The following is a 13,218-nucleotide window of genomic DNA, read 5'->3' as shown; positions in this document are numbered from 1 at the left end:
AAGGAACTGGGTGACATTTTGAGAAACTTAGAATTTTTTTTGTTGCTTGTATTCAGCTTATTATGTACGCACTCATTCTAAAGGAGAGTAATCTTATTTACCTCAAAACCAAGTCTTAAAGCGGGTTTCCTGGTCAGAAGTCGTAGAATGGCAGACAATGAACTGGGTAGCACTCAGGACATCAGACCCATCTTTGTGAGATACTCCCATTTTATTAAGGCAGTGTTCAGGTGCCACAGGGGCTGTCCAGTGTGATTCAAGGAAGTCAATTACAGTGACTTAATCAAATTATAAATATGTGTGTAATTTCTTGGCATTGAAGGACATCGAAGACCCTAAACTTGCTATCGTTTCATTGAGAGCTCTGAAGTCCCCATTTGAAGGGTGACTTGCCTATGGTCAGGAGATAGCCAGCTGGTCCTGAAATCGTAGGAAGACACAAAAATGTAGACCGTGTCTTGGGGTGGCCATGGGGACCCTGCAGAGAAACAGCATGCAGAGCTGGGTCGTGGGGCGGCTCCCTGTGAGGTCTCATTGTCATGCGTAGCCGTTCTGCCAGTAGGTGTAGGTGGAATGTGCATGGATTTTGGAAGTGATCAGGTCTCCAGACTGAGGGCCCCCAGTTTGTATCTACACTCACCGTTTAAGCTCCTAGCCGTTAAAGGTTTTGAGAGGCCGGTAGGATGGTGGGTGCTGCACACATACGTGGTCCTTGATTTATGATGGGGTTACATGCCCATAAATTCATCGTAAATTAGTCAGACATGCAGGGAACACACCTGACCTGGGCATCCCAGCCAAGCCACGCAGCGCTGCGGAGTTGGGTGTGGCCGACCCGGCGCTGCAGCTCCTGGCCTCTGCCCAGGATCACAGGAGTATCAGTCACACCACTGTTGCTAGCCTGGAGAGGAGATCGAGGTCCAAACTTCAAGGTGCCGAGCCTACTGAGTGAGGATTGCTTTCACCCTGCAGTCAGAAAAATCCTAAGTCAGGGCTGTCCCTGTTTAACCTTGGCTGCGCTGGTCCGTGGGGGTTTCAGCCACATCCGCGCGGATGAGGAAGGATTCACCGTCGGAGGACGGTGCTGGTGATAGATCAGTTAATCACCAAAAGCTTACCTAATCAATAAACACAAGAGCCAGTACTCTTTTCAAAAGGAAGGGGTTGTGAGTGATCAGGCCATACCAGATCTGGCCTCCAGCAAGATGGTCGAGCCCGCCTTCCCTGTATTTAGAGTCCCACAGGTGAAGGGGCTGGGACCGGAGGGGCTTCTCTGTGAGGAGCAGGACAGGGTGGAGTTAGGGAAGCCATTTGCTCAGGGAACCAGCAAGTCCTCAGGCTGAGCCACCTCTGTACAGGGCCACCTACTCCCAGGCTGTCTGAAACGGTCTCCCATGACTGCGAGTTCCTGGGAGTCAGGCCTCTGTGTCCCCTGGCTCAGCCGAGTCTGATTCTGGTAGATATGGAGGGCTCCCCTCACTGGTCCCTGGGTGTGGTTGCAAATGGACTGGCGGGAAGAGGGATCCCACGGCAAGGGCCAGGCAGGTGAGGTCCTGCTAGTGTGCTGAGGTGGAGTTGCCCTTGGATTTCAGGTCTGACAGGAAGTGTCACTGTAAGGGAGGAGGGTCCAGCCTGAGGACCAGCGGGAGGGAGCTTCTGCCCCTGAGTGACCGCAACCTGCAGTCAAACCTCCGTTCATTGAAACTGGAGGGGAAGAAAGATGGAAAAGTCAGGAGTTTAAGGGCATTTAAGTACGAATCTCACCTTCTCTGGGAAGATTAGAGATTGGGTATTCCTTCATGAGAGTACCCCTGAAAGATTTGCAGAACTACGTGGGCTTAGCTTGTGTGTGTGTGTGTGTGTGTGTGTGTGTGTGTGTGTGTGTGATTTTTTTGAAAATGGTACCATGTATATTTCGAAAATCCTTGGTGGGACTGAAAATTGGTGCAACCACTCTGGAAAGCACTATGGAGATTCCTCAAAAAACTTGGAATGGACCCACCAGTTTTCCCACTCCTTGTATATATCCAAAGGAGTTAATATCAGCATCCTACAGTGACTCAGCCACATCCATGTTTATAGCAGCTCAATTCACAATAGCTAAGCTATGGAACCAACCTAGGTGCCCTTCAACAGATGAATGGATAAAGAAACTGTGGTATCTATACACACAATGGAATATAGTCAGCCATCAAGAAGAATGACTTTTTGACAGTTGCCAGTAAATGGAAATATCTGGAGCCTATCATGCTAACTGAAATAAGCCAATCCCAAAAAACCAAAGATCCAATGTCTTTACTGATGTGTGGAAGCGAAACCACATTAAAGGTGAAAGAGGAGTTCAATAGATTAGATAAAGGGGAATGAAAGAAAGGGGAAGACAGTAGAATGAACCTAACATGATTCTCCCATGTACACACATCAAAATACTTAAGTGAATCCCACCATCATGCCCAACCACAAGAATGGGGTCCTAATTAGAATAAGACATATCCCATCTCGTGTAATTTTATCAAAACAGATTCTATTGTCATGTATAACTAAAAAGAACCAATAAAAAATAGGGTGACATAAAAAAATTTAAAAATCAAAGTAATCTATCATAAATATATATATATATCTATATAGTGGCCCATAATATCACAACGCCAAAAAAACTTTTTCAAACATTTATCAGTTGAATATTTTTTAAATAAATTAGTCTTTTATTACATAGATGATTTTATATGTCCTCTTTCATTCACATTGTTATTAATATATTCTTATAATCTGTCATATTCATTTTACTCATTAATATATGATGAACATTTCTCTAGATTATTAAGTTTTCAGAATACTTTAATGGCTGCCCTGTGCCTCTGTATTTTGCAACTGTGAAACAGAAGTAAATGTAGAATAATGCAAAAGATAAATTAAAAAGGGAAAGCAGTAAAAGTTATGGTCCAAATGCCAAGGTTGAGGGCATACACACTGGAAGAAGTAACTAGTCTGATACTTCCTGCCCAGTGCCCCCGAGCTGAGTCTGTTTTATGTTAATGCTTCACCTTTTGTTTGCAGGAGCCAGGAGTCCAGGTGGGGTACTGCATTATAATGGATAGCTTGGTGGTTACTCCTGAAAGCCCACCCCTCTGTCCTCTCCTGGTCAGTGTGCACTCCAGCTGTGAACTCCCCCCACCTCCTATCCAGAGCCCTTACCAGCCTCCTTTGCAGACTCGAGTCACTGGCCAAGCTTCCTCCTAGGCTCTCTGGCCAGTTACCCTCCTTGTTGATGTCCAGTACCAGCTGGGAGGGTAAGATGGCCACTCATCCAGGCCCCAGGATGCTGCTTGGCCAAGACCTCTTCCTGGAGTCTCCAAAGGAGAGTGTAGTCTTGGAGTATAACCAGCCCTGCAGTCTGGCATAGCACATAGAAGGCCCTGTGGTCTAGGGGGATAGGGCCATTGGACGGCAGGACCAGGACACCTCAGTCTCTCAAGCACAAACAAGGACCCAGGTTCCCGGACGCGGGCAGACCTAGCTGTTGGGACACGTGGCGAAGGGAGAGTGTTTCCTGTCACTCCAGGGCCTCCCCATGCTCTTTAAATTCTGCCATGGTCCCCGTGGCTGAACTGGAAGCGTTTTGCTTTCTCAGTTTCTTTGTAAAGATGCAGGCGGGTAGTTTGGGGTCCCCCGTGTCTGAGCGAGCTCCTGGCACCCTGAGCCTCCTGGAGCCGCGCCCAGGGCCCCCTCGCTTGGCCTGCTGTGTCTCTGACTGATGCATCTTGACAGATCTTGTTGCTCTTGGTGGCGGCGAAAGGGGAATCATACACGAGCAATCAGCAGAAGCCTGGAAAATAAGAACAGAGCCAAGCCACCAGTGGCAGGTGACCACAGAGGCCGCCGGGCACACTGACTCTGCACCTGAGGCCCCGGCCCAGAGTTCCTTGTGCTGTTTCCCAGCATCTGCCCTCAGCCTCGGCCACCTCCTGCTTCGTTATCACATTGTTTTCGGTTTTGTGTTTTGTCATGGTGAATGACTGGAACGCTTCACCCCTTTCTGGCTGTGTCAGTCCACCGCTGCCCACTCTGATGCGCCGCCATCCGACCACAGAGCTTTCCCACCTTCCCGAACTGAAACTCTGTCCCCTGGAGCCGGAGCTCCCCATCCTTCCCTCCTGCAGCCCCTGGGAACCACCTTGCTTTCCCCCTAGGAGCGTTGACAGCTCTGGACATATGGGTGACCTGTCCCCCCCCACTCCCCTTTTTCATTCCTTTAAGAGATTTCAGGGCTGAGAGCTGCTACTTAGGAGCCTTTTCCTAGCAGAGCAGCCCAGTGTGGCGGGACGAGGGCCGGGGACCGCTGTGAGTTGGCAGAGGGTCCTGGGGCCACCAGCCAGGCTGCCCTGGGTGAGGGGCTCCTGCAGCTGCAGGCGCTGCAGTGTGACCAGGTGGTTCCTGTCTAGACAGATGAGGCCAGTCTACGGAGGCCGAGTCTGCCGTCCCTCTCAACCTCCCTGGTTCACGCCTCCTAATTTGACCAAAGCCTGATGAGATTTCTGCATCATTTTTTTTTTCAATGCAGGGTGTACACATAATAAAACATTCTGGCTCTTGAAAATTTCTCTCCTGGGCCCCAGCCCCCAGCCCCGTCCCCATGGGGAGCTGAGGTTGCCCTTCCCTTGGAGATCTGTTGGTGTGTGTGCCAGTTCTCGGGATGGAGTGTTAATCTAATACAGTGTTACTCAGAGCTGTGGTTAAATCAATACCCAGGGGTCACATTTTTTGGTGGCTGTGGAAATTCTGTTTTTGGCTGAGTCATGCACTGTGCTATAATTATATTTTGCTTCTTGAATAGCTTTTCTTGTGTGTGGTTTCCATTTTTTATTATTGAATAGCTTTTTGATTTCCCTGAATGTGGCAGTTTCCTCGCTGGGCAGCTTATTCAATATTGATGGCTCATTCTTCCCTAAACTGGAAAGGAAGGTCCTGTGTGCCACCCTGACACAGTGGAACCCTCAGCTCTGATTTCCTCCTGGGAGACACTGTCCTGGCTCCCTGCCTTCTCCTGCTTCAGTCTGGAGAGGATGCCCTCTGGTCTGGGCCCACTGCACCTCCTTTGTGCTGTTCTGGGGACCTGCTCCTCCTGCTTCCCTGCTGCTGTTGCCCTGGGCCCCGTACCCCTCTTCCTGGCTTTCCCTCCTGGCTCTGGCATGGAGCTCTTGTCCACTAACTTCCTGGGACACACATGTCCGAAAAGACCCCTTTGCTACCCTGACTTTGAGGTCATTTGACTGGATACAGAATTCAAACAAGGAAAATCATTTCCTGTTGTAATTTTGAAGTCGCTGATGTATTTCTTTGAATTCGGAGTGGCTCTTGAGAAGCGTGATGCGGATGGATGGACTCATAAGTGACCTGTGATTTCTCTTTCTGAAAGCGTCCATGATCTTCCCTTTATCTCAGGGTGTGAAAAACCTCTTGCCAGGTTTCTTCTTGCCCACGAAGCTGCCCTCCCAGGGGCCTGGTTGGGAAAAGACCCTCGTCTTCGGTTCTGGGCATTTTCTTGAGTTATCCCCTTCCCCTTCCCGTGTCCTTTCTGTAACTGCTCTGGGTAGTTGAGTCGCCTGAGTTTGTTCTTCTCAGCTGGGAGCCTTCCCAGCAGAGCTCCCATGGAGACTGAGCCTCCTGATTGAGCTGGGATGGAAGGAGACCCCAGACACCCCCTCCTGTCCCCTGCCCCGCCTTCTCAGGGGAGCCCTGACTTGGATGTCCAGGCAGCAACTCACTGACTGTAGAATTATTTATGGAAAAATCTTTGCAGTAACCTAGGCTCAGGGTGGGGTGGGGGCAGAGCTGGACTCCCTTATTAACACAGGCACCTCTGGTAGCGTTTAACCAAACAGCCGGGTACCACAGCCTGGCCCAGCGGACACATAAAATGAACCATCACAGCATACGGCAGGGAAGTTGAAGAACTTCCTGTTCCATAATAGGGGCTTAAAAATTTGTAAGACTACAAATGTCTTAATGCATTTTTCTTTGCAGTATTACCAGTGTTCAGCGCTCAGACAATGGGTCGTATATCTGTAAGATGAAAATAAACAACGATGAGATCGTGTCGGACCCCATCTACATTGAGGTACAAGGTAAGGCTAGAGGCCAGGGGGGCCGTGGCCCAACAGCTGTTTGTTTTAGGACGTGTATTGAACATTTTGTGTGTAATAGTCTCAAGTTTTGATCCTATATGTCTTGCAAATCCATCAGCAATGAAGTTTTACAAGATCCTCTTTTTAGACTTTAGATCATAGGGGAATTAATTCACTAGTTAAAAGTCTGAGCTTTGTACTAGCACTGGAGGAGAAATCAAAAGGGACTGTGAACCTCCTTGTCTGCAGTTGTTTATAATTTTTAAAAAGCTGAGGACAGCCAGGCACAGTGGTGCACACCTGTAATCCCAGCAGCTCGGGAGGCTGAGGCAGGAGGATTGCAAGTTCAAAGCCAGCCTCAGCAACTTAGCAAGATCCTGAGCAACTTAGCAACAGCCTTTCTCTAAATGAAAAATAAAAAGGGCTGAGGATGTGGCTCAGGGGTTAAGCACCCCTGGGTTCAGTCCCCAGTACCAAAAAAAAAAAAAAACCCAAAAAACTCTGAGGGCTTTTTCCATTGTCATCAGTCCTCAGAGCTGGCACAGGTACCGCCTCCCTGGGCAAGTGGCCCTTTGCCTGCTGCTTGGCATTCTTTCCTGTCTCTCATGTGCTTCGGTCAAACACAGAGGGTGATTGGTTTTCTGGACTGAGTCAGCAGCCACCTGGACTGCTCTTGGGGCGTTGGGCCCTCATAGGTTTCCCTGGGCACACAGCTTGAAGAAATTCCCTGCCATATCTCATGACATCCACACGAGGTTGTCTGACACCAGACAGGAACAGCCAGTATTGCCTTTGTCCTGGGGAAGAACATTCAGGTCCCCTGTCTTTCCTACTTTCTCCTGAGCCTCCTCATCACAGGCTGTAGAGCAGGCTTTTCAGCCACAAGCTTTGCTACCCATTCCTTTGTGAACCTGAACTTGATACCCACTGGTGCAGCAGGAGGGAGGCCTGCGAGAGGGAGGAGGGACAGAGGAGTGGGGTTGTGTGTGGGAGAGGTGGAGACGGGGAGTGGACGAGGAGGGAGGCCCCTCTGGGACCTCTGCACTGGGTCTGTTCCAGGCTGGACTGTTAGTGCTCCAACTAAAGGCAGGTGGAGTGGGGGGGTCTCCTAGATTTGCTGCTAATCTGGGGAAAAAAATGTAAAGGACATTTTGCTTGTTAGAATCCCAGAAAAAAATCCCCAGGACAGAAACACATTCAGTTCAAAGTTTTAGAAAATTTTGAAACAGGAAAAAAGAAATCCTATTTCACAAATGTCGCACCTCATTCCGGCTGGAACCAGATCTGTGAGATTCCAGCCCAAAGAACACACTTTAAATGCCTTGGGACAGTTAGCTTGATCTGCTAACATTTTGGACCCATGCTCCAAAAAGGTACTGACTGCTTTCTCAGAGATATTTCCAAGTTTCCTCGTAGCCCTGAGTGTGGAATCATGGTAGAAGATCTCAGGGTCACAACAACTCTGGAAAGGGTTGTGCCCTGCCACAATGTCTGGATTTTGCAGAGTGTGTGCTGAAAGCCCTAGACCAGGGCCTAGAGCATGCCACTACTGCTGTCCACTGTCTGGATTTCAGAATCCATCATCACCCATCTGAAAGTCACACGCACAACAGGTTGGCCCTCGACACTCAGGCAGGGTGTGTCACATGGCATCTTCGCTCTGTGTTTGTTTGGTGAGAAGTACTGAAGACCTGCCAACTGGTGCCAGGCATCAGAGCAACACCTGACTTAAGAATTGTCCCTCACCTGGTCAAACCAGTTCTGAGTCCCCGTTTTTTAGTTCCTTTGGGGAATTGTCCTAGAAAGCCAGCTAGAGGTGGGCTGGTAAGATGAACCTCTGTGCTTTCTTATCCAAATTAGGGAGCACTTCAGCCTCAACTTGGGACGTAGGCCCCAATCCCAGCAGGGGTCAGTGGGTCCCTGCGGGCCCTGCTTCTGATGTGGTAACATGTTGTGGCCTGAACTCCTCCCTGCAGGACTTCCTCACTTCACTAAGCAGCCCGAGAGCGTGACGTCACCAGAACACCGCCTTCAACCTTACCTGTCAGGCCGTGGGCCCCCCTGAGCCCGTCAACATTTTCTGGGTTCAAACAGCAGCCGCATTAATGAACAGCCCGAAAAATCCCCCTCGGTCCTCACGGTGCCTGGTAAGCCCAAGCGGCGGAGCTCGGGGTATTTGTTCATTTATTTTTCTGTAATTTTGTGTTTATTTGATCTCTGGCAGAGGGGATCCAAAGTCTGGTGACCCTTGTGGCTCACAACGCAGGCAGGGCAGAGGGATGAGAGGTGCAGTGTGCAGCCGAGTTGGGGGACGAGGCAGATGGGAAGGCGGGAGGGACCGCAGTGAGGCTCCAGGGCTGGGCTCGGGTGGGCCGGTGCACTGCCAGGGTGCTCCTATGGCCACATGGGTGACTTTGAGCCTGGCCAGGCCAGCGCAGGGTCCTGGCTGGCCTCCCTTTGGTCCTGCCGCCCCTGAGGCATTGCACCTGCGAAGCCACCAAGGTGAGGACCTGGTTGAGGTCATAGCTAGAAAGTGGTCGCCGCGCCGCCGGCAGCAGGACGTTCTGAGTCCGCAGGATGGGGCTGAACTGCCACTCCTTGGTCGGCTTGATTTCCCCGCAGATGAGGCGTCTCAGCCTGTTCCCGCACTCGGGACAAGGCTCCTCACAGAGATGGTCCCCTTGCTCCTGCCCGCCCCTTTCCCCAGCAGCGGAAGTTCTGCTCCCCGCTGGGTGCCTGAGGGAGTCCTGGACCTTCGGACACTGGACATCGGACATCGCTGGGCTTTCGGACACCTGTCTGTTTTCCTCCCCCTGCTTGAGCCCGCCTCTCCACGAGGCAGTTCTGTGTGTCAGGCGCCGCTCCCCCCTGGCCCTGCCGCTTCTCCTGCCCCTGCCAGATCCTGGCTCAGGGATCCTGCCTGCTGAAGTCGGCCTTGAACTTGAGTCTCCAGCCCCACCCTCCAGTTGAGCTTCAGGCACCCCCGCCCCCCACGGGCCCTGCATTTCTGCTTGCTGAGTATGTGGGCGTCTTAAAACGCAACCCCCATGCCCCTGTTCCGCCCTGAATTCCCCTTCTTAGTAAATAGTGTCCCTTTCCTCTTTGTCCCATTGACACAACATACAGCATTCTGTGAGCTCTGCTTGCCCAAAACGCTGATCTGCCTTTTCTTGGGCTCTACTGCTGGTGCTGTGATCTCTGCCCCCCCAGCTCTTCTGTACTCCTCCCAGCCTGTCCCTACTCCTGTCCTCCCCCTTAGCAGCAGACCAGGTCAGCCACCTGCTAAAAACCCTGCAGTGGCTTCCACTGGAGCCCCTCCTGCCTGGCTCCAGTGCTGCACCCAGCCCCCTCCTCTCCCCGCCCATGTCACATTCCTTTCTGCCTCAGGACCTTTGCACTGTCTCCTCTCTGCCTCTGCTGTCCTTCCCTCTGCCCTTCATCCCTTGACACAACTTGAGGGACTCCCTTCTTGATTACTCTCCTGACCTTTCACTGACTCACGCTCTCAGATTCTTCCTCTGAAAAGAATCTGAAGAAACTTAAGAAAATAAAGTGCCTTTTTAGGGGACTTAAGAGCAGTCACCCTACAGAAGGCAGAGAGCCTGAAGCCGTCAGAGTCAGTGGTCAGCACGTATGTTTGTCTGGTCTCCTGGTCCGTCTTCTTAGAGAATGTGTGCCCGGGTGCTCAGCAGGACGAGGGCTTGCCTCCGCCCTTCACCTCTGCTCAGGGTCAGGCTGCGGCGGGCTCAGTGGCTCCTCCATCTGTGGACGGTCAGCATGGGAATGCCAGCCCGTAGGGGTGGCCCCTGGGGCAGTTTTCCAACCCTGACTGCAGGAGGAACTTGGGGTTTTCTCTACTTCATCTGAGTTTTCTTAAGTTTCTCCAGGCAGTTGGTACTGAGAGAATTCTGTGTTGAAAATCAATTTAAAGTCGGGCTCTCTGCCCGCCGCAGGGTGACTTCTCTGAAGTCCCCCAAAGAGACACTGTACATCCAGGCAAAGTCAACCTTCGGCGCTTGTGTAGACCGCAAGCTGCTGCACCCAGGGAACCAGCAGCTCGGCCGAGATGCCTCAGCCGTCCGGTGGCATCTGCCCGTGACTCCCTGTGCGTTGCTGTTTATTGCTGACAGTGATCTCTTGTGGCATGTGTGGGTTTTGTTTATCCATTTGTCGCGAGAGCGTTGTACGTGTTGGCTTGGTGGAAGCTGTAGCTGTGCGTACTCCTGTGCACGTCTTTTTGGTGACCTGTGTTTTCACTTGTTCTTAGCAAACACCTAGGGACAGAATTGCTGGATCATGGTAGGTGTAAGCTGAACGGAACTTCCGAAGCGACTGTACCATGTTCCGTTCCAGCGGTGAGATTCAGTGGCTCCAGCTGTCACAAAGCCAAAGTGACCTAGCTTGTCCATTCTTACCAGGTCTTGCCGTCCCTGGAAAGATTTCGAATGTGTTGTACATAATAGGTGGCATGAGTTTATTAGGAGGGATAGGAAAAAAGGAAACGGGGCACTCCTGAGGGAAAGAGTGGGTCCTCTCAGGGAGGAGAGGGTTGCCCTGGCCCTCTGCCCTCCAGTTTTATTATTTTTGGTTCTGGGATTGAGCCCAGGGGCACTTAACCACTGAGCCACACCCCCAGCCCGTTTTATTTTTTATTTTGAGACAGAATCTCACTGAATTGCCTTGCTAAGTTGCTGAGGCTGGCTTTGAACTCTGGATCCTCCCGCCTCAGCCTCCCAAGCTGCTGGAATTACAGGCGTGCACCCCCACATCCAGCTTGACCTCCAGTTTTACTGGGGGGGTCCCAGGGAGGTTCCAGAGTTCCACTCAGGTCCACCTCTTGTCTTTTGACTGACAACAGGATTGCCTCAGACTTCCAAGACCCGACTGTGCGCCAGTCCTACCCCTGAGGGGAGGTTTTCCTATTATGACGACGTGCTCACATCCAGGAGGACACCGGGCCACCTGGTCCCTGGAGCTTGTTCTTACAGGTGTTATGGTTGGAGGGCTTGGGTTTTAATTGTCCTGACCTCCCTGAGTCCTGGAAGCTGGTCTGTATAAAGGTCACAGAGGTGGCCCCCGCAGGCTACCTGGTGTTCTTATCAGCCGGGCGGAGCCTGGGGCCTGCATGTCTCCGCGGACAGCTGTAATTTGCTGAGGAATGCACCAGGTCCTGTTGACTTAAGCCTGGCAGGGCTGCAGGGCAGTTGCCCTTTCAGAGACAGCACAGTGGGCCAGTCTGTAGACTCATCCCCTCACCTGGAATTCCTGCTGTTCCCTGTCACATATTTGGTGACCCTGGATAGGGTCAGTCACCTTAATCCTAGGCATCCTTGTCGATGTCAAGGTGGTACGTTATTATGGTTTTAATTTATTTTCCTGACATCTGATTTTAGATTATTTTAGAAAAGATTTCTGGTCTTGTGCCCACCAACCCATATATATATATATATATATATATTTTTTTTTTTTTTTTTTTTTTTTTTTTAATGGCGGGGAGACAGGGATTGAACACAGGGGCACTTGATCACTGAGCCATATCCCTAGCCCTTTTTATTTTTTCTTGAGAGACAGGGTCTTGCTAAGTTGCTGAGGCTGGCTTTGAACTCACCATCCTCCCGCCCCCGCCTCCCGAGCCTCTGGGACCACAGGTGTGCTCCTGGCACAGCATTATGTTTTCAGATGTGTTACACTGAGTTAATGGAGGCTTCGCCTCATACACTTTTCATTTTTTGTGGTAAGGCAGCTGTGTTTAGGAGAGATTTCTGAAAGTGTTGAAGGGAGAAGTGGGCATATTTTCAGTTCTGATTCATTTTAATCTCCCTCCCCAAAGACCTCGCCCTTTGCCCTTCCTAGAGGAGCACCCTCACGTTCATGCAACAGTAACGGCCCTTACCTTTTGCAGGTCTGATAACTCTTAGAATGCAGTAGTTCCCCTTCTCTGAGGTTTTTGCTTTCTATGGTTTCTGTTATCCATGGTCAACCAGGTCCAAAAATACTACATGGAAATTTCCAGAAGCGAGAGAGAGAGAGAGAGAGAGAGAGAGAGAGAGAGTGAGAGCGAGCGAGCGAGAGCAAGGCCACTTTCACATAGCTTTCATTGTAGTGCACTGTTGCAGTTGTTCTATTTCGCTGTTAGTGGCTATTGTTGCTATTAGCTGCTGTTAGTTGCTGTTGTGCTGAGTAGCTCCATGGTTGCTGTTGTACAGGTCCTCTATGCCTAAGGACCCTATGGTGAGTATCTATTATGGGAAACAGGGTGTCAGGGTTCAGTGCTACCCATGCTCCAGGCACCCCCTGCAGCTCTGAGCCCTTTCCCCCTGGGTGGGGCACGTCTGCATCTGATTCACCCCTCCATCTGTTTCCAGGGGCTGGGAGCCTCTTGGAGCAGGAACTGAACTGTTGCTGCTCATATCCTCAGGGGCTTGTCCAGGGCTTCCGGGAGGGCAGCAATGGCCAGCAGGAGAACTCCCGGCGGCAGCTCCCTCCCCTCGGGGGCCACCCCGCGCCAGGCAGCAGAAGGACAGTGGAGGTCCTCACTAGTCTTTCATAGACAGCTGGATTCACCAGCTTTTCTAGAATTTCCAGGGCAGAGAGCTGTGTCCCAAATGAAGAACTCTTACTGAAACCGCCGAGTTAACATTTGCACCTAGTTTCTAAATGAACACAGCAGCCCGTTGCCCAAGCACTCTGCCTGTTGTGAAGTGGTTGAAGAGCGCTGCTGACTTCTCAGCAAGAGTTGGTTTTTTGTTTTGTTTTGTTTTGTTTTTTTCCAGGAGATGATGGGGACGGGGGAGGGCAAAGGGAGGGAGGGAAAGAGGGGTAACAGGAAAGGAAATTCACCAGATTATGTTATGTGCAAATATAAATATGTCACAAGGAATTCCACTATTTTGTATCATTACGATGCACCCATAAAAAACATTTTTTCTTTTTTCTCCTTTTGTTTTTGGAAAAGAATACTTTTACTAGGATTCAGATTAATGACATCAGAATAGCATGTTAAAAGTGCATTTCCATCCCTTCTATTTTATGACCATTCCCATCACAATGCAAAATCTCCTGAGCAGGCAGCTAGCTGTCCACCTTCTCTTTG

General features: G+C 50.7%; 1 protein-coding gene across 1 annotated transcript in view; it reads left to right on the top strand.

Annotated features, from left to right (window-relative positions):
• Nucleotides 1–8,268, top strand: part of LOC306644109 (tyrosine-protein kinase Mer-like) — a 32,738-nt gene extending 24,470 nt beyond the window's left edge. Inside the window, exons 3-4 of the mRNA XM_079110685.1 lie at nt 6,025–6,125; nt 8,102–8,268. Of these exons, the coding sequence (XP_078966811.1) occupies nt 6,025–6,125; nt 8,102–8,190 (190 nt within the window). The 3' untranslated portion in view covers nt 8,191–8,268. The remainder of the gene's footprint in view (nt 1–6,024; nt 6,126–8,101) is intronic.
• The last annotated feature ends 4,950 nt before the right edge of the window (nt 8,269–13,218 follow it).

The sequence above is a fragment of the Sciurus vulgaris genome (genome assembly GCF_902686455.1).
Source record: "Sciurus vulgaris genome assembly, chromosome: 14".
Lineage (NCBI taxonomy): Eukaryota > Metazoa > Chordata > Mammalia > Rodentia > Sciuridae > Sciurus > Sciurus vulgaris.
Note: the sequence above shows the minus strand (reverse complement) of the source record. Positions and strands in the feature narration are given on the sequence as shown.